Here is a 26,795-nt window from a genome sequence, read left to right as displayed (position 1 = left end):
CTTGCCCCTATGTCTCAGTTTGTCTCCATCCTGCCCCCCAATGTCTCCATCCTGCCCCCCAATGTCTTCATTTGTCTCAATTCTGCCCCCACTATCTCCCATTCTGCCCCCATAGTGTCTTCAACCTGCCCCCATGTCTCTACATCCTACTCTTTGAAGAAAGGAAGAGAAAAAAGTGAAAACGTGAAACTGAAAACTGGCTGCTAAGGCAGGGGGTAAAGAAGCACTCTGCATAATATGTCCTGTGCTTACAGAGCACTATGTACCTGCTTTCCCTACGTGTCCCTTCACGTCACATTGTCATACAATTACTATACAGTTTAGGTTACTTCGCTGATACAGAATGACATCTGCTCAAGAGCAAATACAGTAGATACAAACTGAAAGGATAGTAAATTCCATTATTTGCTGACTGTGTGTGATCATGTACCTACAAAATCTTCAGCGTTTATATGCCAGGCTACAATTATATGTATATTGACTTCTTTGGATTTTTTCATGTTTGTCATTTGTCATATCTGTAAAATCTGATTTTATTCTAGAAATACCTTTAAGTGTACTTAATGGGATCTTTTACCTGGAAATCCATTATCAAGGATGTACAGTAGTCCAAATACATAAAGGGTTTTTTCTATTAGAATAATTTACAGTGTATGAATAGTGTTTGAGCCTTTATCAGTCCGCATTCACCATTGTTGGGTTCTGGCTGCTGATTCCAGTCTCCGCTGCTCGGGGAGATTTTCTTCATATAGACACTATAGATGAGACCACACAGCAGTCTTTATGTGCAGTTTTACTTGTTTAATGATAGTAAGAAGCATATCTAAGGTAAAGCAAAAGTAGCATCACTCCGGGCCTATAGTCCTTCTGGCTGAGCATATCACTGGTGGCCCAAGGAGGTCCCTGGACTGTAGGCATTTATATTGACCATACACTTCACCAATAACCCTTGTCATTCTGCAATTTATGGGTCATCCATTCAACATACCATAAACATTTATACTGGAAAAAGCCCTTTAATGGTACCAAAAGCAGAGATGAGTTTGTCATCTTATCACATTTTTTAAAAAAACGCAGACCAATCTGCACAGCTATCCTAACTCAGATCTGTATCCAAGCAGTATAAAGGGAATCAGTCACCAGGCTTTTGTTCCCCCAAATTAGCGCAGCATAATGTAGGGCCGGAGACCCTGATTCCAGTGATATGTCGGGCTGTTTGCTGTAGTTTTTATAAAATCACTGTTTTAGCAGAAGGAAATTATCACGAGTGAACTACTTGATCTGCTGCCAGGTAGTCCAACCCTGCCCCGACTACTGATTGGCAGCTTTCTGCCTAAGCACAATGTATATAGCAAGCTGTCGATTAGTGATGTGGGTGGGGTTATAGAGAGCTCAACATTCAGAGAACTGCTAGATCTGCAGTAAAGTAACTGATACACCACTAGAATCAAGGTCTGTGCCCTTACTTCATGCTGCTCTCAAATGGGATAGCAAAAACCTAGTGATAGATTCCCTTTAAAGGGGTTTTCCCACCAACAAAGTTCATTTTAATCAATGGATCTCGGAATAATAATAAGTTCCACAATTGGATGAGTTTAGATAAAATGTTCCTGTGCTGAGATAATCTTATAAATGTGCCCCTGCTGTGTACTGTGTAATAGCTGTGTCTGACCGTACAGGAGCATGATCTGAAACAATGGTATGATCAGACCATGCTCCTGTACAGTCAGACACAGCCATTACACAGTACACAGCAGGGGCACATTTATAAGATTATCTCAGCACAGGAACATTTTTTTAACATATCAAATTGTGGAACTTATTATTATTCAAAGATCTATTGATTAAAGTGAACTTTGTTCATGGGAAAACCCCTCTAATGACAAATTTGACTCTGCTACATCAGTTTGATTATACTTTTGTGCACACAGATATTATCTCTGCAGGTAATAGATCCCCCATAAGTGTATCTCTCTATGTACATACACTACTTGTCATTTTATGTTTGTGATTTTGTGTCCAATCTCTGACTTGTCTCTGATCTCCTTGCTGTCCTCTGGGGTTCTTCCGGTGTTCTCCTGTGACAGATGACCGCTGGTCGCTGCCACACTCTTCTGTCTCCTGTCACTGAGGAATCAGGGGAGGAGGGTACCAACAGTGAGATCTCCTCTCCTCCAGCCTGTCGGTCTCCTTCACCTGTGGCTAATACCGATGCTTCTGTTAACCAGGTATCACTATGCCGTATTTCCCTGATGCCAGCAAGTGCAGCCCGAGATTCTCTGGACCCTTCATGGAGCACCATTCATTGCATCTTTCTCAATCTATCCCCAAAAGGAACTGTGTTTTTTTGCAGGCAAATATCCTGTCCTCTAAATAAACTTATCTTTTCAGAGTATTAATAGAGAAATCCTGACTTCTCTCATTGCAGGGCATCTTTACACATACTGGCACGTCGTGGCTGCTGATGCCAATTCTTTACTATTTTGATTTAGAATATTACAATACAATCACATCATGTATAATGGTCTTTTTTTTCTTATCTAAACCTAGTTGTGTCTTTTTGTGATCCAGAAAATCATGGGCTGAACTTGTCTGGGACATTAGTTTTGTCTTGTTGTTTTTCTTGTATTTTTGTGATTCTGCATGATCAGGTATTAGCTGTTTTTCTGTGCCATAATAATGTCAGAACATAAGCAATCTACACAGACCTCAGAGGCGTCTGTTAGGGTTTAGATTTTCCCAGAGAATGTAAAAAAATGTATATTTCATTTTACTATTTAACTGTTAAAGTTTGGTTTACTAGCTATAAAAGAATTCCATGTTATCGGCAGCACATCTCCATTTTACACAGGACGATTTGCTGCCGAGAACGGTGATTTTTAAGCTTACTTAAAAATTATTTTAACTGATGAACCTATTCAAACAGCATAATTGTCAGCCTGTGTAGCTAGCGTTCCCCGGAATGCTCGTTCCTGATTATCAGCCATAGGTAAATGCTCACTTACTGTGCTGCTTGCTGTAGTTTTGAGAAAATCACAGTTTTATCAACAGGACATTATCCCTACAGGACTAGTAAACCTGCTGCCTTGTAGTCCTCCATATTCATGATCCCTGTTTTAACCCCGCCTCCACTGATTGCTGCTTTCTGCCTATGCACAGTGCAAGCTGTCAATCAGTGGTGTGGGAGGGGTTACAGAGATCAACATTCAGAGAACTGTGAGATGTGCAGCAAATAAAATAGTGATTTTATCAAAACTGCAGCAGGCAGCCCAGAAAGTGATACGTCACGCTGGAATCAGAGTCTTTGCCCCTACATCAGGCTGTTTGCAGATGGGGCAGAAAAAAAACTTTTTGACAGATTCCCATTAAGTGTTCAATAAAATAAAAACAGTGCACCATTTTTGCCACTACCACCGGTTCTGCCAACTTTCTAGAGCTGGATTACAGTAAAATTCAGTTATTCCAGGCAGAAGAAGACAAAACAAGCAGTGGGTTGAGGCAGAGGCCTTCAGTTAAACGGATTAGTACTTAAATAGTTGCAGACAGACCCTTGTTATACTGTCTGAGAGAAATCCTCATCCTCTAATTGAGATTACACAGAGATGGAGACTTACATGCCGTATTGATAGCAGAGTTGTGAGCTGCAGCTCTTTAGAGTGTATGGCTTGCCTTTTTCACCGCTACATTAGCAGTCTAACAGATGAGGATGACTATAGGGCCTTAGGGACTCTTCTGTTGGGGAAAATGCTTCTGATGGAAGGTTCACTTTACTATATATTCAACACAGTAAAAGTTTTCTTATCATTATCAGTCCAGACAATGGACTAGTATCATACCCCTAGGAGATGCTTGTAGCCACTGGGCCTAGGTGAAGATAAAGTCAGATGTTATATTCTGGTGCTCTGTCCATCCACAAAGGACCGAAGAGCTACTCTGATTTCTGTTTGTTATAATGACACGCTGGTATATGTATGTGATGGTAAATGCATACGTTTGTGCAAATTAATCTGTGTATGGGCTTTCTGCAATGTACCGTATGTACTTGTGGTCCAACTTCCCTCCATATGTCTTTTTAAAAGTTTTTATTTCTGTGTTTATTTTTATTTGCTATATTTTTAGCTAAATATAAAATAGTCATGGCCGAAAGTGTTGGCACCCTTGAAATTGTCCCAGAAACTAAAGTATTTCTCCCAGAAATTTTTTGTTAGACACATGTTTATTCCCTTTGTGTTATTGTAGCAACACAAAAAAAAAATTCACACAAAACCCCAAAAATGGGCCAGACAAAATTGTTGGAGCCTTTCCAAAAACGTGGGTAAACAATTTTGTTTCAAGCATGTGATGCTCGTTCAAACTTACCTGTGGCAAGTAACAGGTGTGGGCAATATGAAAATCACTCTTCAAACCAGATAAAAAGGGAAGAAGTTGACTCAATCTTTGCATTGTGTGTCCGTGTGTGCCACACTAAGCATGGAGAACAGAAAGAGTAGAAGAGAACTGTCTGAGGACTTAACCAAAATTGCTGGAAAATATCAACAGTCTCAAGATTACAAGTCCATCTCCAGAGATCTTGATGTTCCGTTGCCCATGGTGTGCTACATAATCAAGAAGTTTACAACTCATGACACTGTAGCTAATCTCCCTGGACGTAGGTGGCAGAGAAAAATTGATAAAAAAGTTTGCTGGATAGTAGAGATGGTGGATAAGCCGCCCCCAATCAAATTTCAAAGAAATTCAAGCTGTCCTGCAAGCTCATGGTGCATTAGTGTCAATGCAAACTATTCGTCGACATTTGAATGAAATTATACTCTATAGCAGGAGACCCAGGAGGACCCCACTGCTGACAGAGACATAAAAAAGCTAGACTGCAGTCTGCCAAAATGTACGTGAGTAAGCCAAAATCTTTCTGTTAAAGCATTTTGTGGACAGATGAGACCAAGATAGAGCTTTCTGGCAAAGCACATCATTCTACTGTTTACCGAAAATGGAATGAGGCCTACAAAGAAAAGAACACAGTACCTACAGTCAAATATGGTGGAGGTTCAAACATGTTTTGGGGTTGTTTTGTTGTCTCTGGCACTGGGTGCCTTGACTGTGTGCAAGGCACCATGAAATCTGAAGATTACCAAAGAATTTTGGATTGCAATGTAGTGCCCAGAAAGCTGGATGTGCATCCTAGGTCATGGGTGTTCCAGCAGGACAATGACCCCAAACATACTTCAAGAAGCACCCAGGAATGGATGAAAACAAATGGACTGGAGAGTTCTGAAGTGGCCAGCGATGAGTCCGGATCTAAATCCCATTGAACACCTGTGAAGAGAATAAAATTGCTGTTGGGAGAAGGCACCCTTCACATATGAGAGACCTGGAGCAGTTTGCAAAAGAAGAGTGGTCCAAAATTCCAGTTGAGAGATGTAAGAAGCTTGTTAACGGTTATAGTAAGTGAATGATTGCAGTTATTTATTCCAAAGGGTGTGCAACCAAATATTAAGTTGAGGGTGCCCATTTTTGTGGTTTTGTGAGAAATTATGTCCAATTTGCCATTTTTATCTGGGTTTTTTTGTGTTGTTCCAATATACACAAAGGAAATAAACATGTGTATAACAAAACATGTCTAAGTGCAATAATTTTTAGGGAGAAATACTTCATTTTCTGGAACAAATTCAAGGGTGCCAACACTTTTGGCCATGACTGTATATGACTGGAGAAAATGCCGTAGTGTAGAAAATCCTACATTCATGTGCCTACCTCTGGCCTGGCTATGTCTGAATGAGATGATTACACTAATGGAGTCCAGAGATGCATTATAATTCCCCAAATTGTTATTTTTTTAAGTAATTACCATAATTTTTTCTGTTTTTATTTTTTATGAAATACAGTTGAACATATTTGCCAAATATTATGTGACGCGAGCCCTACATTTCTATACTTTTGTAATCCTTAGTTCTTTTGGGTCTGGGTTTGCTACTGTGTCATTCGGGCCACGACAATTTTCACACCTATCTTCCATCTATAAGGACGTGTAGCTGTAAATGCGTTCTTTCTCATAGCAGGCAGGCTATTTTAAAATAAAATAAAAGTACACATTTGTCTATGGGCTTCAAGGAATCCCAGGGATTTCATCTCTCCGGCTTCTTTAGAATCACTTTCATTGTAAGTGAGAGCTATATATTTAGTAATAGGTGTAAATCCAGGATTCCAGTATTCAAGTACAGCCTCTGTTCATGGTGCAATTTTTTTTTCTTGTCAAGTAGTACAGTGGTCACATAATAGAGATACAGTGACATAAAGAAAAAAATAAAATAGTAAAATATATTAAAAATAAAAAAGAAATAAAGCAGAATATATCAAACACAAATGCGGTAGCTTCAGGAACTAGTTTGCATGCTTGTGGGATGTGATCTGTTGAAAGTGCTATGTTGTGCTTCATGCTCTTAGGACATTGCTTATTACCAGGCCTTATCTGCTGAACAGTTACAGACGGATGCAGCCAAGATCCAACCAAACACCGCTTCACCTCAAGAAATGTATGAGCCCGGGATAGAGACTGCCGCTAATGCCAAACTAGACGATCTTCAGCGCTCTTGGGAGACCTTGAAGAATGTGGTAGGTTTTCACTGCACATGAACTCTACATTATATACCCTAATATACCTCTCTGATGTTCAGATTACATGGGCTTGGTTTCCAAATTTTATATTCTACCCAGAAATACCATTTACAAGTATGCCATTAGAATCCAAACTCACAAACTGCTTTTCTTCAAGTGCCAGTTTGGTATATTTCAATACATCCCAATAACAGGTAATTTGTCAGAAGAATTTCACCACCTAAACTACTTATATGTACATGTAACTTTTTCAAAGACAGCTCCAGCAATAACATTACATGGCCAATCCGCTCCTACTATACTGAGAAATCCGAGTTTGAATTGATATACAAATGAGGCTGAAGATCTGAAGCTTCTGTCACTCCAGCTCTATTGCCCGCCCAGTGACAGGTTCCCTTTGAAGGGAACCTGTAAGCAGCACTTTCCTAAGTAAAGTACAGACAGGGCCATATTGGCCAGCTTTGTTCCGTCCCCTCTGCTGTGTCTGGGTGTCTTTTCTTCTTCATTTAAAATTTTGCGCTGGCGCCGTCCTAGCCACGGGTGGCTCTTGCGCTGATTTAGTTCTTGGAAGTCTTCAGTAAAATGGTGCTGGCGGCTGTGCATGCATAGATTACTCAGTGCCAGCGGCGCCATGTTACTGAAGCCCACCATTGCAGGCGCCGCAATCGGCTAGGACTAATGGTGGGCTTCAGTAAAATGGTGCTGGTTGCACTGATCAACCTACGCATGCGCAGCCATTTTCTTGAAGACTTCCAAGAGCTCAATCTGCACAAGCGCTGCCTGCAGTTACGAAGGTGCAGGTGCGAAATTTTATATAAAGAAGAAAAAAAAAAGACACCCAGACACAGCAGAGGGGACGTAACAAAGCTGAAGACCCTATCCACAGATCCACCCACAGGCCCGCCCTGATGCACGAAGATATGAATGCAAGCAAACTTCATACAGAGATAAAAAAAAATCTACAAAATGGATTTCTTCACCTGAGGTATCATTTTAATCAGTATGACAGCACCAATATGGCCCTGTCTGTACTTTACTTAGTAAAATGCTGCTGACAGGTTCTCTTTAAAGTACTGTACATGGCATTTAAATTCGCAGTAATTTCCAGATTGCCCCTTTTGTAATTGCAGGGAACATTTTTTAAGAGTTACAGTGCTAGTTTACTGAATTTTGTGATCAAAGCACCGTTGCGGTCCAGCAGCCATGTGACCTTATTATTGCAAAACTTCTCTGCAATATCTTCTATTAATCCAAATTGCCAAACATACCATGAGTACAGTAGTGAGGTACGTGCACACAGCGTCTTTTTCAGGTGGATTCTGCCTGGAACCCACCTGAAAAGCTCTAAAAAAAGACGACGAAGGGAATAAACAAGTTCAGTCTTTTAGAACTTCTTTTAACCACTTCAGGCTTCCAAAGCCAAAGAGCTGTTAAAAGAAGTGAGCTGACCATTCTTCAGGTGGCTTCTGTTTGGAAGCCGCTCACTATTAATACATAAAAAAAGAAAATGGCGCTGCTTAACACGTCAAAGGGTTGCTTCAACACAATCACCACAATCATCACAAACTGTCTTTTGCATGGAAAACTCAGCCGTACAGCGGTATCTAAAATGCACCATGTGCACGTACCCTCGTTGTGTTTTTCTTTTGTCTACTTATTTCTTGTAAGTCATTTTACTTGCTTTATATTTCTTTTTCAGATTAGTGAAAAGCAGCGCACGCTATATGAGGCTCTTGAACGGCAACAAAGGTACCAAGATTCCCTCCAGTCTATTTCCACCAAGATGGAAGCCATTGAAGTCAAACTCAACGAAAGTCTAGAACCCTGCAAAACTCCTGAAAGTCAGATGGCTGAGCATCAGGTGTGTAGATGAAAGAAGAAAAAAATGACAAGATCTGTACTCCCAAACATGGCTTCCTTAAAAAGACTACAGTTGGTGAAATTGAACAGCGTTTTATTGTTTCTTTTTCAGGCTCTGATGGATGAAATCTTAATGCTGCAAGAAGAAATCAGCAAGTTGCAAGCTTCTTTTGCCGATGAGTTGGTGTCAGAATCTTTAGATTCTGAGACCGCGGATCAGTTAGCTTTGCAGTCCACACTAACTGTGTTGGCAGAGAGGATGGCCACCATCAGAATGAAAGCGTCTGGAAAGCGCCAGCTACTAGAGGTAATGGAACATTTAGTAAATGTAAGGTATGTATCCGTACTGATGTCTTATGGCAATGCATACATTTTCCTGTATGGAATGTTATCATATGGTGTTGTATTTTGTGTTGAAGTTCTCTACAGAAATGTATTGGGTCACATAGTGAAATAGTTTATAATGTCTTTCTAAGATATGTTGGCTTACGGGCAAGTTCTCCCTTAAAGAGGAAACAGATTTTCAGTAATGGCCTAGTAATATAAAGAAATTGTTACATCATTAGGAAAAATTGAATGAACAGCTGGAAGAACAGCGGCATGAACAGGCACTGCAGAGATACCATACTGAAGCTGACGAGCTGGATCACTGGCTGCTGGATGCTAGAGCCACCTTAAACAATGTGTTACGTGCATTCGAAGAACCCATGGACATGGAGGCTCAGCTCATTGACTGCCAGGTAGTCAATTAAGTCAAGCTTGATACAATTTAAAATATAGCTGACTTCCTTCATGTCACATGACCATTGTGAAGAAAAATAATTTATTTGTAATTGTACAGTATATATTGATTTATTTATAATATATGTGCATACAGTATAATATATATATATATATATATATATATATACACACACCGGTGTTTGTATATGTATATACTGTGTGTGTGTGAGATATATATATATATATATATATATATACACAGTACAGACCAAAAGTTTGGACCCACCTTCTCATTAAAAAGAATGCCAAGAGAGTGCAAAGCAGTCATCAAAGCAAAAGGTGGCTACTTTGAAGAACCTAGAATATAAGACATATTTTCAGTTGTTTCACACTTTTTTGCTAAGTATATAATTCCACATGTGTTAATTCATAGTTTTGATGCCTTCAGTGTGAATGTACAATTTTCATAGTCAAGAAAATACAGAAAAATCTTTAAATGAGAAGGTGGGTTCTGTATATATATATATACATATATATATATATATATATATATATATATATATATATATATATATACCCCGTGAGAGTTAGCTTTTTCCTACTTATATAAATGGAATATTTAAAAGATCAATAAGTGAAATTTGTGTTGGCAAGGTATGATTGATTTCAAGAATCCCGTGCTTCCAAAGGACTAATGTCTCCAGTTTTATTGCATGTAGCTTTTTAATTTTTTTTTAAAGAACTGTGTCATCAGAAAATATATTGAACATATTATTATTAGTGATATATTTTTAATTTTCAGTTTCTGTAAAAGGGCTTGTTTTCCCTCCAAAAATATCAGTAATTAATGGGGGAGCTCTCCTACACCTCTATTGAGGTCCGATAATAACTATTAACATCAAACTTGACTATTAATAATTAATTTCCACTAACGTTATCTGTGCCTTATACTATATACCAACTGAGGCAAAACCATGTGCTAATAAAAGGTATTTATTACACAAAAGTCTACAGTTAATATACTACTATTTATCCCACTAACACAGTACACAATAATAATAACAATATACAATTCCCAATTACCTATTTTCCACCCATGTTTCCCAATCACTCATGCGGCCCACCCAACTATACTAACTTTCCCTATATATACAGTATACAGATACAAGGATATCAATATCTAGGAGGGTTAGTACAGGGTATGTAGGGCTAGTAAGTAAAGAGTTACAGGGGAAGAGAGATACTCAGCCATGTGTTGTGTCCATCCTCTCCAAGTGTCCAAAAGGGGCTAGCACATGAGTGCTCTGGGGTTTTAAGTCCAGCACAGGAAATTATGTATTATTCCCCGCCCACTGGCTAAGGTCTTTGTTCATGTCCAACCATACTCGCAAAACCTGTTTTAGTACATGGCTGGACATTTTGTTGATCCTGCCCCCAACAGCAACAGCAGCAAACAGACTGAAACACATAAGGAGATGGGGGCCAATATATACATGTATACTTATCTGCAAGCATGGCTAGTATGTAGATACATATATACATGTACAACCTAGGACACTTCCCTTTACAGTTTCACAGTCTAAATACAGTGGGGAAAATAAGTATTGCAATAAAATGCAATTTAATCATGTAAAAATCGTACAATGTGATTTTCTGGATTTTATTTTTAGATTCTCTCACCGTTGCAGTGTACCTACAATAAAAATTACAGACCACTCCATTCTTTGTAGGTGGGGAAACTTGTAAAATCGGCAGTGTATCAAATACTTATTTTCCCCACTGTAAAAGAAAAATTCTGATATCTTGCAGTTTTCACTCATTAAATAATAGACCCTTCCTGATCTGTAGAGATCATCTTTCAGCAGTCAACTCCTTCTCATTACAGACAGAATTACAATGAATGATAACACCTCTCTATTAGGGATGAGCAGACCCGTGGAAGTTCAGGTTCTTGTACCCAACCCAAACTTTTTTCAAAGTTTTGTTCAGGTACCAGAACTTTAGCTGAACTTGAACCAGAGCCTGAACCCCATTGAAAACAATGGGGACCTGAACTTTTGAACTTTAAAATCTCTCTCACGGACTTTCCCCGGACCTCCGAACATTGCAACGGACTTCCTCACCGGACACTGACTGTTCGGTACGAACCCCAAACTTTTAAGTTTGGGTTCGCTCATCTCTACTCTCTATAGATATAACACGATCACACTATTCCCAATAGCTGATGCAAACAAACCCAAATGCTCACCTCTTCCCCCTCCCCGTACAGTAACTCCCGCACAGATCACGGAACATGCCTAGAACACTCTACGATAGAAGTCTATTGTCCATTACTTCTTATGACTCCTGTAGCTGCTATAAAGCATATGAACAGCTCAAGCAAGATGGTCGCCCCCCATTATCATGTACAGAAATTAGTAAATAAAAATTACCTTCTGAAAACAAACACAAATTAGAAAACTAAAATATTTTACTTAAAAAGTATTGTAGGTGATGAATTCCTGTTAAGTCACAGGACTTTTTGGGAAGATACATAAATCCTGCAGTGGTTCATAAAAGGATACCAACTTCAGTTCTGTTTATGCAGGTTAATCTGTAAAGCGGATTATGTAGATATGCTCAGAGTCATTCACAAACCTCTGAAGGCCAGGGGCTTATCAGTGTAACACAAGGCTCTTCTATAGAAGGGAAGACTGTCTAGTGGATGGTGTGTTGTGTGTAGATGATCTACATGAAGAATCATGGAACGATGCAGTGCGCAGGACTTTATCATGGACACACAAATTTCTGAGAAATTCAAATAGTGGTCTTCATTCATGGTGAACCTCTGATGGATCTCCAAAGAAAAATGACCTCAGTTCCTTTTTGGCTGTGTTGGTCAGGGATGGGCTTTGGCAATCAAGTGCCAACATTGTCAGGGATTCTTTTTGTATAAAATGATTGAATTTGTGTCTCTGTTTTCACTGCTGCAGAACATGTTGTTGGAAATTGAACAGAAGGTGGTTGCTCTCTCCGAGCTCTCTGTGCACAGTGAGAACTTACTGATGGAAGGAAAGGCCCACACCAAGGAAGAAGCCGAACAGTTAGCTATGAAGCTGAGGACGTTAAAGGGAAGCCTTCTAGAACTGCAAAGGGTTCTACAAGACAAGCAAATTAGCATTCAGGTACATTTTTTTTTATTTATTTTTGATCATTCTAAAATGTATTTACATTTGGAAAGCGTTGTACCATTTATTGTAGTTCTAATTTTTATTCCGTTTCTTCACCTCATTCAGCTTTATCCTCAGATAAATGTCATATTAGTAAATGTAGGAGAGTTGACTGAGCTTTTTTTTTTGCATTTTGATTATCCCCATCAAATCCCATATCAACCACTTAGTCACCAAGACATCAACAAAGCAGTTCTTACCCTTATTTAGATATGTTCACACTTTGCGATTTAGCCCCGTTTTTGTTGCTTTTTTTTCACCTTGTGTTTTTGCTGTGAAAAAACACAGCGTTTTACAGTACCAGCAAAATGAATGAGATTGCTGAAATCTCCCTCACACACTGCTTAGGTTTTCCTTGCGGATTTGAAGTGATTTCAGATCCACAGCATGTCCATTCTTTCTGTGTTTTTTTGAATCATTTTTCACCAATTCAAATGAATGGGGAATAAAACGCGTCGAAAACAGTGTTTTACGCAGCATTTTTCCTGCCAGCTAAGGTTTTTCTGCTGCAAATACTGAATATGTGCACATCTTACCCCGAGGAACAACTTAGTGATATTATCAACTCAACAAAAACATTTTATTACTATGTGTTTTAGCACAAATGATTTGATATCTTTCTTTGTGCCTATTTTACCAAGTCTGCTTTAAAAATTACATCTTGCTGAAACCCATGAAAAGATTATAATATATATTTCTGGGTTCAAAAAATTCCCTAATTGATAATTATTTGTCTTCCACCTTAATGTTGCCGTGTTGGACAACATCAAGGGCTGATTTCATCAAGATTATTTTCATCGCAAATATCACTGTATAATGTATTTCTTTACCAGCGCTTTTATGTCTTGTTTGTTCCATAGGCAAAGCTAGCATGGGGCGAGATGAAAGCACACAAGAAAGCAGAACATGTAATATGTCTGTTTTGTTGGTTTGGGAATTGCTTGCTGGATTCTTCTTTCTTTCTCCGGGTGTGCAGTGCAATGCTTCACTTCCTTTCCTTTCCATTTCTTTAAACCTTTTAATGAACAATAATAATTTTGTCTTTTACCTAATCATTTAATAGGTAAACTAATTATTGATTATCAATATTTTGTGAGTCAAATTTACACCAAAGTGACTTTTTCTGTGTTTCTATTTTGAGTGATGCTGAGATTATTGTGTCTTTTCCTATTCATTCAAGTAACCATTTTAGCCCAGCGTTCTTCCCACTCGGCAGCTAGTCTTTATTAATAGGTCTGGGGAGTCGTAGATAATAAATGGCAGCTGGTTACAGGTCTGTTTGGTTGGTATATAATGGGCATAGTGCTGCTGGTATATAGTAGCCATATGTGCTTTATAGCAGTACCCGCAGGGTGGACAGAGACAGAAGAGGGCCTCTGTGCAAGAACAATATGTGGGCCTTTTACAATGCCTGTCTTACCTAATAGACCCCGCGCGGCTGCACAGGATGCACCAATGGTATATCCGCCCCTGAGTCTCTGTATATAAGTGGATTTAATAAATAAGTTTGCGTTATTTAATCTTCATTCTAAATCTGATTACTTCTTCATTCCTTAAAATTATTTCACATTTGAACATGAGAGCAGCAATTTTATTATCTATTTTATTACTCATACGGCCTCACGTGCCAGTAGGAGTAATATTTGATTGAGTGATGTCTTCTGCTTTACGTCACATAATCTTAATCAGAAACTCTGACGTGAATGTGTTAAGTGACTGAAGAGATTAACGTGTTCATACTATGGCGGCAGGAACACTGATATTCCCTGATCAATCAGACCGATAGGATATGTACAAGAACATTTGTAATATAATCCAACCTTTAGTTTTAGATCATGTAGGTCAATAAACTAGACCTCAGATTTGAGGGATCTAATAGGCAAGGTAGCGGACACTGTAACAACTAATAAACAGTCCACTTATCAAGCTGTGAAACTGGGGGCTGCTACACGCCTGATGTAGAGACTAGTGATGAGCGAGCATGCTCGTTACTCAAGATTTACGAGCATGCTCGGGTGTTTTCCGAGTATCTTCAGCGTGCTCGGGTGTTTTGTTTGAGTCTCCGCTGTGTCCATGATTTGCGACTGTTTGACAGCTTTAATACATGTGAGGAATGCTAGTTTCTTAGGCATTCGTCACATGTATTAAAGCTGTCAAACAGTCCCAAATTATGAGAACAGAGTGACTGAAACATAACACCCGAGAACTCTGAAGATACTCAGCGAGCACCCGAGCATGCTCGCCAAAAGGGTTAACAGAACATCACTAGTAGAGACAGATGAGGCTTGCACTTTCCTTCCCTTTATTGAACCATGCTTAGTGTAAAGTTGTACAATCGACAGCACAAGTAAAAAAAAAAAAAGTAAGCACACAAAGAAATTCTAGGTTACACCAAATAATATCTATATAGGTTTGCAATAACAAACGTTATAATGATTTTCTTGGCATTTTTTGCAAAAATAAAATAATGGGCAGTGTATATTCAAATAAATGCTAATATTTTTTTGTATGATTTGAATAATAAAAAAATGTATCTTTTAATTTTTCCTCTCCATTTATTTTCATATCGAGGTGATCTCTTTGGTATGCCAAATTGTAGCCTTTCTTATTTTACTTATCTTTGTTCAGGGGACGTACCATGAAAAAGAAGAGTCTGAATTAGAACTATCTTCATCACAAAGCCCCAGTGTCCAGGAATGGCTTGCTCAGGCACATACTACCCGTTCTCTACAAAAGCAAAGCAGTCTTCAGAAACAAAAGGTAAATCCTTGTGGTGTAAAGTTATATAAATATATAAGCTGTATGGCTATGTATGTGTATATATGACCCATGACTATCTTTACAAGTTTGTATCTTTATTTTTTCTGCACATACCATACCTTAAGGGCAGCCATTGGCACATTCTGTAGAATAAGTCCAAGCCAGATTGGCCACATAAGTTAGTCACAATGGCAGTGTTGACCTATACATACAGTGGATATATCAAGTATGCACATTTCTGTTAAAATGGTAGATTTGTCATATTAAAAAATCATGCCAGGAAGGAGCATTACATAACATTTTCCACCTTTCAGGTCACCCCTAATCTGTATAAATCCATTGAGAAGCAAACTGAAATCATTTTGAAGTGGAAAATAAAAATAACAAACTAAAATAATGTGGTTGCGTAAGAGTAAACACCCTCTTTTAATTGGGGATGCGGTTGTGTTCAGAATTAGCCTATCACATTTAAACTCATTTTAAATAGTAGTCAGTGCACAGCTGCCATCATTTAAAGTGATTCTGATTTACAAAGTTTAGATGTTATGAAAGGATTTTCATGACATTTTCTTAGTTGCATTTTACAGCATAAGCAATGGTCTGTAAACAGCTTACAACAGAGAAAGGGGATCATATTGTTGAGAGTTATCAGTAAGGGGAAGGGTATAAAAAAAATTTCCAAGGCATTCCTTGAAAAACTGTGAAGACTTTCATCAAGAAGTGGCTTAAATGTGGCATAACAGTAACATTACTTAGAACTGGACATACGTCAAAAATTGATGAAAGGACAAGAAGAAAATTGGTCCGTGAGGCTGCCAAGAGTCCTACAATAACATTAAAGGAGCTGCAGGAATTTCTGGCAAGTACTGGCTGTGTACGGCATGCAACAACAAGTAAGGTGGCAATATGGAAGCTTTTTCTTGAAAAGAAACACATCCAAACCTGGCTATATTTTGTCAAAACCTACATCGTTTGCCAAAAGCATGTGGGAAAAAGTGTTGTTATGGTCTGATGAGACCAAGGTTGAACTTTTTTGGCTACAATTCCAAAAGTTATGTTTCATGCAAAGCCAACACTGTGCATCCCAAAAAGAACACCACACCCACAGTGAAGCATGGTGGAGACAGCATTATACTTTGGGGCTATTTGTCGGCAGCTGGAACTGGGTCATTAGTCAAGATTGAGGAAATTATGAACAGTTACAAATCAGTCAATTTTGCAACAAAATTTTCAAGCCTCTGCTAAAGCTTTAAATAAAGAGGAATTTTGCCTTTCAGCATGATAGCGATTCCAAGCATACCTTCAGATTAACAAAAGAATGGCTTTTCCCAAAGAAGGTCAAAGTTTTCAAATGGCCCATCCAGAGGCCAGACCTGAATCCAGTTGAAAATCTGTGGGTTGATCAGAAGAGGGCGCTGTACACAGGAGATGCCCTCACAATCTGACAGATTTGGAGAGCTACTGCAAGGAAAAGAGGGCAAATATTGATAATTCTAGATGTGCCATGCTGATAGACATGAGTGCTGTCAGAAATTCAAAGGGTACTTCAACAAAGTATTAGTTTAAAAATGTGCATATTTATGTAGGCATATTATTTTAGTTCTTTATTTTTATTTTTCACCCAAATGCGTTTCAGTTGATTTTTTCAATTGAATTCTACAAATTATGGGTGACATTGAACGTAGAAAAAGTTTGAAATGATTCTTCTTGGTATGATTTTTTTTTTTTACATGACAAAAACCTGGCATTTTAACAGGCGTGTGTAGACTTTTTATATCCACTGTAGATGGTACTCAAAGGAACTGCATTGTTGGAAACAATAGAGATAGAATGGAACAGATGGTTGCAGATCCAACATAGCTAGGAGAGGGGTTGAACAAACGTTAAGCCCTCGAAGCACGGTTGGTTAGTGAAAACATGTTGGTGGCTTATATTGTTATAAGTACCATGAATTGTAAAATTACTACTGCAACGTGTTTGTATTACTGAACGATCGGGACCAAACATAGGCTTTGTATATTGGTCTTGGTCCTTTATCCTGTTTAGTAAAGACAATATTTTTGTAATCAATAAAATTAGAAATGCAGTTTCCCTATATTTATAAATGTACAATGTATGTAACCACTACTGTTTTGGACTCTGTGCATCAGGAGCTGGAACAGGAACTCTCTGAACAGAAGAAATTATTGCAATCTGTCGCAAGTCGCGGAGGTGAAATAATTAATCAGCAGATAACAAGTGATCGGTTGAATATTAGGTATGGTATTTTCTCTTCTTTCATTTATTTACACATGGAAATTCTAATTGGTGAAAGTATATGATGGAAACTAGGGACATGAATCCATCCACTAATTTTATAGAGTGTATTGTAGCCTTAGAATTAATGATAATAATGTGTCATATCTATATATTTCCTCTTTCTTCATATAGTGATGGACCAGACTCATTGTCTAGGGAATTAGGCCTGGAAGGTGTGAAGCCTACATCACCAGACCAAATGAGAAAGAAATGGGAAACTCTGCACCAAGAACTGTGCACCAAGGAGAAACTAGTGCAAAATGCTTTACAACAGGAGCAAGAGCAGCCGGTAATTCTAGAGAATAGCTTACCAATGTTCTCATCCACCACCACCCATATTATTGTAGTGCAATGTTGACAACCTTAACACTGCTTTTTGTGCTCACACTAACATATATTTCTTTCTAAACAGATTTTTAACAAGACTAATAGAATTATTTCCGGGGTGCCTTTTTACAAAGGAGACAAACAAGTTCAAGACAAGTCAGCAGTCGCCAACATTCTGGATGGGTTGAACCAAGCATTGGAAGATGTTTCTTCTCAGGTACATTAATTAAGTGCTAATAATGTGATTTTTAATAAATCACATTATAACTACAAGGTTAGATCTTTCCCTAGTTTGATACAGATAAAATTTGACATGATGACTTGTTTTTTTTTTTTTTTAGAATGGGGTTGGGGAAAAGAAGATCCTCCCGCTAGAGAAGAAACTTTATGAAGCTGTTTCAGCCACTTCAACTTGGTTGGATGATGTAGAAGAATGTCTTTTTGTACAAACAGCTCTTCAGCCAGAACAGACAGAAACATGCCTTTACAACCAAGAGGTAACTAGTGCTATATTCTATTAACAGTAGTTCAAAAGGCAACATAAAATACAGAGGTCGTTATTGATTGATTAAGGAACCAAACACTGATTTTGGAGAGATCTTGCTACCAAAGATGTACAGCACCTAAATGTTCCTCCAAATCAGTTGATTTGTTGTTATATTTTATATCTGCTTGCTATTCAGACTTTAGCAAAAGACATAAAAGAAATGACTGAAGAAATGGACAAGAACAAGACTCTGTTTTTCCAAACATTTACGAGCAGCGGAGACCACAATGAGCTCATTGAGGATACCTTACATTGTCTTCTGGGAAGACTGAACTCCTTAGAATCAGTGGTGAACAACAGATGTTGTCAGATGAAAGAAAGACTACAAGACCTTCTGACCTTCCAGGTATCTTTTCACATTTGGTTTATTTTCTTCAAGCATTTCCATAATTTGCTTAGAACAATACAATTTTAGATTAATGTATTAGTGTCAAATATCTTGCTATATTTATAGTAATGTATCTTACGTTATTACAATGCAGCCCCATATTGTGCTTTACCATTTGATTCTCATACAGTATGTATTCATTGGATTCCACAGATGATAGCAGGTTTTAGTGTATACGATATATTTCTTGCCTTCTCTCTCACCATAAAGTTGCCAATTAGTGGCCTTTTGCATTCTCAGCAGTCACCTGTTTCTTTGTGTTGGGTAACACCGAGTGGGGGGACGGGCATTGTTGAAACGGAAGTTGTGGGGGATGGGTAAAGTGAAAATTACTTTTTTTATTTTTTTAACCCATTCTGAGCCTTTAGAAAAAACAACCCATTTACATTGGAAGTGTTAATTGGATAAGTTAATTCATCATATTGGTTTCATAAATGTTACAGTAGGTTGTAAGAGTTTCATATTTGTGACTGTTTTTTATTTTTTGCAGAATGATCTGAAGTTGCTCTTCACATCCCTGGCTGATAACAAATATATCATATTGCACAGACTTGCTGAAGCAGCTGAGAGGCCAGCAAAAGACCAGATGCAGGTAATATGTGCGTACAATCAGATTATGGGGTTAAGAAATCCTAAAAAATGTAAGTGGATAAAAAAATACTCTCCTCAATAACTAATATGATCAATTAAATCTACATGAATAGCTTCCATGTAGGAGGAAAGTAGACACGTCTACCAATTGCAGCCTTTCTCAAACCTTATTTGACCCAAACTTAGGAAAAATAATAACCCATTTGACTACTGTAGCCATTTGTACTCTACATGGTAGGAATCGTTACTGACCACACACCACAGTTGGATAAGATACTTGGAGCAACTAAACATTAGAAAAGAAAAAATGCCCACTGCAAAGGAACACAAAAAGTCATGAGCCCGAGGATTTCTCTTGAGTCTATACACCAAAAAATCATGAAGAAACAACTGCTTAAATGTGATTAAAATTTATATTCCTCCATTACAAACCATCTGTATAGGATGAAACTTTGAACTTTTTTAAGGCTGTGTGCCCACTATGCGTTTTTTAAGCGTTTCCGCAGCGCAATTCCGCTACAGAAACGCTTAAAAAACGCTTGGTAGAAGGTCTGCCATGTTCCCCAATGATAATCCGCATGTGCTGTGCACATGCTGCGGAAATTTTCTCTGCGGATTATCATTGCGGAAAAATCCGCAGCACTACCAATTATTTTGCGGAATCGCTGCGTTTTCGCTGCCATTACTTGCATTGGAACGCATGGATTACGCATCACTGCATCTGCAGATGCGGATACCATGCGGTTCAATGTGCGGATGGTACCCGGGTTTGGAGAAGAGGAGACTCTCCTCCAGACCCAGGTACCATAGAACCTGTAAAAAAAAGAATAAAATAAAATAAAAAATATACATTATACTTATCTTCTGATGGCCCCCGGTCTCCATAGCGATTCTTCCTGGCTTGCCGGCAGCTCGCGATGGTCTAAAAAGGACCTGCCATGACGTCATTTAGTCATGTGACGGGTCACGCGACCGCTGATGTCGGCGGTCGCGTGACCCGTCACATGACTAAATTATGTCACGGCAGGTCCCTTTTAGACCATCGCGAGCTGCCGGCAAGCCAAGACGGATCGGATAAGGACACCAGGGGCCATCAGAAGGTAAGTATAATATTTTTTTTATTTTTTTTACCATTCTTTTACAGCCACACTATATAAATCCATGCCAGTTGCATGGATTTATATAGTGTGACCTAGTTGTCAAGCACTTTCCAAGTGATGCTAAAATCGCTTGGAAAGCGCTTGTCAACCCGCATGCAGAAATGCAAGTGAAGAACGCTTCACATCCGCATGTCCCTGGCAGGAAAACGCAGGTACAATCCGCATGTACAATCCACATGTACAATCCGCATGTACAGTCATGGCCAAAAGTATTGAGAATGAGACAAATAGTAATTTTTCCAAAGTTTACTGCTTCATTTTTTGTAATGGCAATTTGCATATACTCCTGAATGTCAAAGAGTGATCAGCTTAACAGCAATTACTGTACTTGCAAAGTCAATATTTGCCCAGAAAATGAACTTTAACCCCCAAAACACATTTCAACATCATTGCAGTCCTGCCTTAAAAGGAGCAGCTAACATCGTTTTAGTGATTGATCCATTAACACAGGTGTGGGTGTTGATGAGGACAGGGCTGGCGATCAATCAGTCATGATTACGTAAGAATGACATCACTTTAAAAGGAGGCTGGTTCTTGGTATCATTGTTTCTCTTCAGTTAACCATGGTTATCTCTAAAGAAACACTTGCAGCCATCATTGCACTGCACAAAAATGGCCTAATAGGGAAGAGTATCGCAGCTACAAAGATTGCACCTCAGTCAACAATCTATCGCATCATCAAGAACTTCAAAGAGAGAGCTTCCATTGTTGTCAAAAAGGCTCCAGGGCACCCAAAAAAGACGAGCAAGCGCCAGGACCGTATCTTAAAACTGTTTCAGCTGCGGGATCGGACTACCAGCAGTGCCGAGCTAGCTCAGGAATGGCAGCAGGCTGGTGTGAGTGCTTCTGCACGCACTGTGAGGCGGAGACTCTTTGAGCAAGGGCTGGTTTCAAGGAGGGCAGCAAAGAAGCCACTTCTCTCCAGAAAAAACATCAGGGACCGACTGATATTCTGCAAAAGGTACAGGGAGTGGACTGCTGAGGACTGGGGCAAAGTCATTTTCTCTGATGAATCCCCTTTTCGATTGTTTGGGACATCTGGAAAACAGCTTATTCGGAGAAGAAGAGGTGAGCGCTACCACCAGTCTTGTCTCATGCCAACTGTAAAGCATCCTGAAACCATTCATGTGTGGGGTTGCTTCTCAGCCAAGGGAATCGGCTCACTCACAGTCTTGCCTAAAAACACAGCCATGAATAAAGAATGGTACCAGAATGTCCTCCAAGAGCAACTTCTCCCAACCGTCCAAGAGCAGTTTGGCGCCCAACAATGCCTTTTCCAGCATGATGGAGCACCTTGCCATAAAGCAAAGGTGATAACTAAATGGCTCATGGAACAAAACATAGAGATTTTGGGTCCATGGCCTGGAAACTCCCCAGATCTTAATCCCATTGAGAACTTGTGGTCAATCATCAAGAGACGGGTGGACAAACAAAAACCAACAAATTCTGGCAAAATGCAAGCATTGATTATGCAAGAATGGACTGCCATCAGTCAGGATTTGGTCCAAAAGTTGATTGAGAGCATGCCAGGGAGAATTACAGAGGTCTTGAAGAAGAAGGGGCAACACTGCAAATATTGACTTGCTGCATTAACTCATTCTAACTGTCAATATAACCTATTGGTACTCATAATATGATTGCAATTATATTTCTGTATGTGATATAAACATCAGACAAACACTAATAAAAACCAGAGGCCAGTAGATCATGTGAAAATATAATTTTGGTGTCATTCTCAAAACTTTTGGCCATGACTGTACAATCCGCATGCATTTTTTCTCCCAGGGAGATGCAGAAACGCTCAGGAAAAATCCGGAGTATTTCTGCATCGTGGGCACATAGCCTAATAGTGGAATAAAAGTTTAATCACTTTTGTATATTATTCTAGTGGATATTGATCCTTTCTAAACTATAACCTTAAAGATTAAGTAAACTTTAAATATTTTTAAATATTTTTAAACCTCTGTTTGTAGTATTCACCAATGAGGTTCCAGGTCCTTAGACCCCCATAGGTCAATCAAAACATAGATAGAAGAACTTGGCTTATGCTAATGCATGGCATATGGTCCCATTGGGTCGGTACACCTACACATGTGTGCTCAAGTATAAGCTGAAAGTTTTTGTCCCTTGGTTTGCGAAATCAGTTGGGGGGTCTCAAGACCTGGGCTCTCATACATCAACTAGAACTTTATAATTCTACATTAATTATTACTTTTAATTCTGTTTAAGGTACATTAGTCATTATGTTTTTTTATCCTGTCATTTTATAGCTATTTTTTTTTTTTTATATAACTGTCTACAGTCCACTGAATACCCGTGAATGTCTTTTAAAGTACTAATGTGACAGTTCTCTCTATATGATATACAGATTTATTTTTCTCACTTATATAGCGCCATTAATTCCACAGCGCTTTACAGACATCACTGTCCCCATCGGGGCTCACAATCTAGATTCCCTATCAGTATGTCTTTGGAGTGTGGGAGGAAACCGGAGAAAACTCACGCAAACACGGGGAGAACACACAAACTCCTTGCAGATATTGTTCTTGGTGGGATTTAAACCCAGGACCCCAGAGCTACAAGGCTGTAATGCTAACCACTGAGCCACCATGCTAACATATATATTTACATCACCTTTGACAAATTTAAATACACCAGTATTTTATTTCGATGGGAGGTCAGGTCCTATTCATTAGTCGTAATTACAATTTGTTTATGCTGAAAAGTAGATAATGAATCTTTGTACCTTAGTGTGCTGTGTTCAATGTAAAGAGCACAAACCTCCTTATTATGTAACATTTAGAAATGGGAACTATATAAAGCTTTGCCTCCTGTTACCATAGTGGACCCTGTGTATTATATATATTCGTGTCTTGTCTTGCATTTCCTTCATTCATGTTACATTGCATCTGTCTAACGTATTACTGTCTAAGGCTCTGCACACATTTCCGTTCTGTCATTGTCTCTGCTATTTTAGGAACAGACAGACGGAAGAAGTGATCCTTTGCATCGGTTATGAGGATGCAAGCTCATGGATTATTGCAGCACTTCTGCCTTCTGTTCTAGCCATAAGGCCCCCATAATAATCAGGGAGGCCCCTCTGATTTCGTTTGCATAACTGATGTAATGGATCACCGTTTGTCTGTTTTTGGCTGACTTGTGAACAGAGCCTAACAAAGTGCAAAACTCAAAGCAGCCACTCTGATATTTCTATTCTGTTCTAGTAATAATCATTGTTATTCAGATAATGATTACAGTGGGTACGGAAAGTATTCAGACCCCTTTACATTTTTCACTCTTTGTTTCATTGCAGCCATTTGGTAAATTCTAAAAAGTTCATTTTTTTCTCATTAAAGTACACTGCACCCCATCTTGACTGAAAAAACAGAAATGTAGAAATTTTTGCAAATTTATTAAAAAAGAAAAACTGAAATCTCACATGGTCATAAGTATTCAGACCCTTTGCTCAGTATTGAGGGGAAGCACCCTTTTGACCTAGTACAGCCATGAGTCTTCTTGGGAATGATGCAACAAGTTTTTCACACCTGGATTTGGGGATCCTCTGCCATTCTTCCTTGCAGATCCTCTCCAGTTCCGTCAGGTTGGATGGTGACCAGCCATTTTCAGGTCTCTCCAGAGATGCTCAATTGGGTTTAGGTCAGGGCTCTGGCTGGGCCAGTCAAGAATGGTCACAGAGTTGTTCTGAAGCCACTCCTTTGTTATTTTAGCTGTGTGCTTAGGGTCATTGTCTTGTTGGAAGATGAACCTTTGGCCAAGTCTGAGGTCCAGAGCACTCTGGAAGAGGTTTTCATCCAGGATATCTCTGTACTTGGCCGCATTCTTGTTTCCTTCAGTTGCAACCAGTCGTCCTGTCCCTGCAGCTGAAAAACACCCCCATAGCATGATGCTGCCACCACCATGTTTCACTGTTGGGATTGTATTGGGCAGGTGATGAGCAGTGTCTGGTTTTCTCCACACATACCGCTTAGAATTATCACCAAAAAGTTCTATCTTCGTCTTATCAGATCAGAGAATCTTATTTCTCATAGTCTAGGAGTCCTTCATGTGTTTTTGAGCAAACTATTTGCAGGCTTTCATATGTCTTGAACTGAGGAGAGGCTTCCGTCGGGCCACTCTGCCATAAAGGCCCGACTGGTGGAGGGCTGCAGTGATAGTTGACTTTGTGGAGCTCTCTCCCATCCCCCTACTGCATCTCAGGAGCTCAGCCACAGTGATCTTGGGGTTCTTCTTTACCTCTCACCAAGGCTCTTCTTCGACGATTGATCAGTTTGGATGGACGGCCAGGTCTAGGAAGACTTCTGGTGGTCCCAAACTTCTTCCATTTAAGGATTATGGAGGCCACTGTGCTCTTAGGAACCTTGAGTAATGCAGAAATTCTTTTGTAACCTTGGCCAGATCTGTGGCTTTTCCATAATTCTGTCTCTGAGCTCCTTGGGCAGTGCCTTTGAGCTCATGATTCTCATTTGGTCTGACATGCACTGTGAGCTGTGAGGTCTTATTTAGACAGGTGTGTGCCTTTCCAAATCAAGTCCTATCAGTTTAATTAAACACAGCTGGACTCCAATGAAGGAGTAGAACCATCTCAAGGAGGATCACAAGGAAGTGGACAGCATGTGACTTAAATATGAGTGTCTGAGCAAAGGGTCTGAATACTTATGATCATGTGATATTTCAGTTTTTCTTTTTTAATACATTTGCAAAAATTTCTACATTTCTGTTTTTTTTCAGTCAAGATGGGGCGCAGAGTGTACTTTAATGAATTAATGAATTTACCAAATGGCTGCAATGAAACAAAGAGTGAAAAATTTAAAGGGGTCTGAATACTTTCCATATCCACTGTACTTTCTTAATCTTCACACATAAGACTTTACCCATTTTAGAAGCCATTTACATAACTGATGAATATCTGTCACAGTCTCTGATCCTTCAACAAAAACTAGCAAGGATCTAAATGTGACTTCACAAATTGTGTGTAATTATTGCTGAACCTTTTAATGATGACGGTTGTCCGAGTGCTGAGACAGCAAAGCACGACTTTATTATTTATAACACTTTCTTACCACTCCTATATCATTACACAATTAGCATGTTGCTGTCCTTTTACAATTTTGTTGGACTTGTTTGGTCCAATGTATCTTATTTTTTTATCTCCAGTTGTCTAGAAAACTTAGATCCACAGCGACAGGTGGTGGATTTTGCTTCTGGGCTGCTTGAACCCCATGACAATAAATAGTCCAATTCCTGCGATTTTCTGGAGAAAGGCGTTAAAAAGGCTTTAACTTTCTTTCACAGTTTTCTCTGTTGCAGATCTGGCAGAGCTCTGAATGCTGAGCTCTGTATACCCCCGCCAACACCACTGATTGGAAGCTTTTGTGTACAATGTATACTGACAGAAAGCTGCTAATCAGTGGTGGGCGTGGTTGGCCCTGGTTACACCTAGTCCACTAGTGATAATCTCCTGCTGTGATAAAACACAGATTTTATTGAAACTGCAAAACACAGCCCGGTAAGTGACACGTTGCTGGAGTCAGGGTCTCTGCCCCTACATCATGCTGCTCTCAGATTACTTAGCAAAAACCTGCTAACCGATTCCTTTTAAAGTAATCATGACATCTAGGAAGGTCTTCTAATCCTGTAAGGAGCCAATGCAAGCCAATTGTTGCTAGGACCAGCCATCCTTATACCACAGTAGACTTGCATTACATAACACTTTCACCAGCAAGGTTACAAGGAATCCGATATGTTATGCCGGGCTGCAGTGCGTTCTGCACATATCCTCCTTATCTATCTGTGTCTGAAAGTTGAATTACTTTTTCTTGCATTTCATATTTTCAGGGATTCTGTCCTTTTCTTCAATCTACAGGAACCCTCTACCAAATGGGGCGCATTCCACGATCTCGTTAACAATGTGCAGAACTTTTTTATGCATGCTGTAGACTTTTCATCTCCTCTGTGCATCTGTCTTCATTAAGAGATCACCTACTTTCACCATAATAGTAGACAACACAGTTATGGTACCAGATAAAGACAGTATTTACACATTGTTTTGTGTTTTACAACATTGATTCCTTTTTGTCTCGCTACGACTTCCCCTTTCTTTATGTTCTGTTTGTGTATATGTACGTCATACGGGGAGCTCAGATTCCCCCCTCTATACGCCAGAGTGGAAAGCCACTAAGTGTCAGTAGCCTGTTATTACCAGGGAAGTTCGAGTTCTGGTACCCGACCAAACTTTAGTCCAAAGTTCCGTCCGGTACCAGAACTTCACCCAAACTTTAACCTGAACCCAAACCCCATTGAAA

General features: G+C 39.2%; 1 protein-coding gene across 18 annotated transcripts in view; it reads left to right on the top strand.

Annotated features, from left to right (window-relative positions):
- Positions 1 to 26,795, top strand: part of SYNE1 (spectrin repeat containing nuclear envelope protein 1) — a 613,834-nt gene that overhangs the window by 480,195 nt on the left and 106,844 nt on the right. For 10 of the 18 annotated variants that reach the window (XM_073672712.1, XM_073672713.1, XM_073672718.1 and 7 more), the window contains 14 exons: positions 2,088 to 2,228; positions 6,439 to 6,606; positions 8,309 to 8,470; positions 8,582 to 8,776; positions 9,036 to 9,209; positions 12,165 to 12,356; positions 13,262 to 13,309; positions 15,030 to 15,161; positions 17,312 to 17,418; positions 17,592 to 17,748; positions 17,872 to 18,003; positions 18,128 to 18,283; positions 18,470 to 18,679; positions 19,212 to 19,313. In XM_073672712.1, the coding sequence (XP_073528813.1) occupies positions 2,088 to 2,228; positions 6,439 to 6,606; positions 8,309 to 8,470; positions 8,582 to 8,776; positions 9,036 to 9,209; positions 12,165 to 12,356; positions 13,262 to 13,309; positions 15,030 to 15,161; positions 17,312 to 17,418; positions 17,592 to 17,748; positions 17,872 to 18,003; positions 18,128 to 18,283; positions 18,470 to 18,679; positions 19,212 to 19,313 (2,076 nt within the window). The remainder of the gene's footprint in view (positions 1 to 2,087; positions 2,229 to 6,438; positions 6,607 to 8,308; positions 8,471 to 8,581; positions 8,777 to 9,035; positions 9,210 to 12,164; positions 12,357 to 13,261; positions 13,310 to 15,029; positions 15,162 to 17,311; positions 17,419 to 17,591; positions 17,749 to 17,871; positions 18,004 to 18,127; positions 18,284 to 18,469; positions 18,680 to 19,211; positions 19,314 to 26,795) is intronic. The other 8 variants (XM_073672730.1, XM_073672719.1, XM_073672729.1 and 5 more) reach the window with 6 other exon arrangements.

Source organism: Phyllobates terribilis, unplaced genomic scaffold, assembly GCF_046119375.1.
Source record: "Phyllobates terribilis strain yellow unplaced genomic scaffold, ASM4611937v1 Scaffold_3__8_contigs__length_932513732, whole genome shotgun sequence".
Classification (NCBI taxonomy): Eukaryota; Metazoa; Chordata; class Amphibia; order Anura; family Dendrobatidae; genus Phyllobates; species Phyllobates terribilis.
Note: the sequence above shows the minus strand (reverse complement) of the source record. Positions and strands in the feature narration are given on the sequence as shown.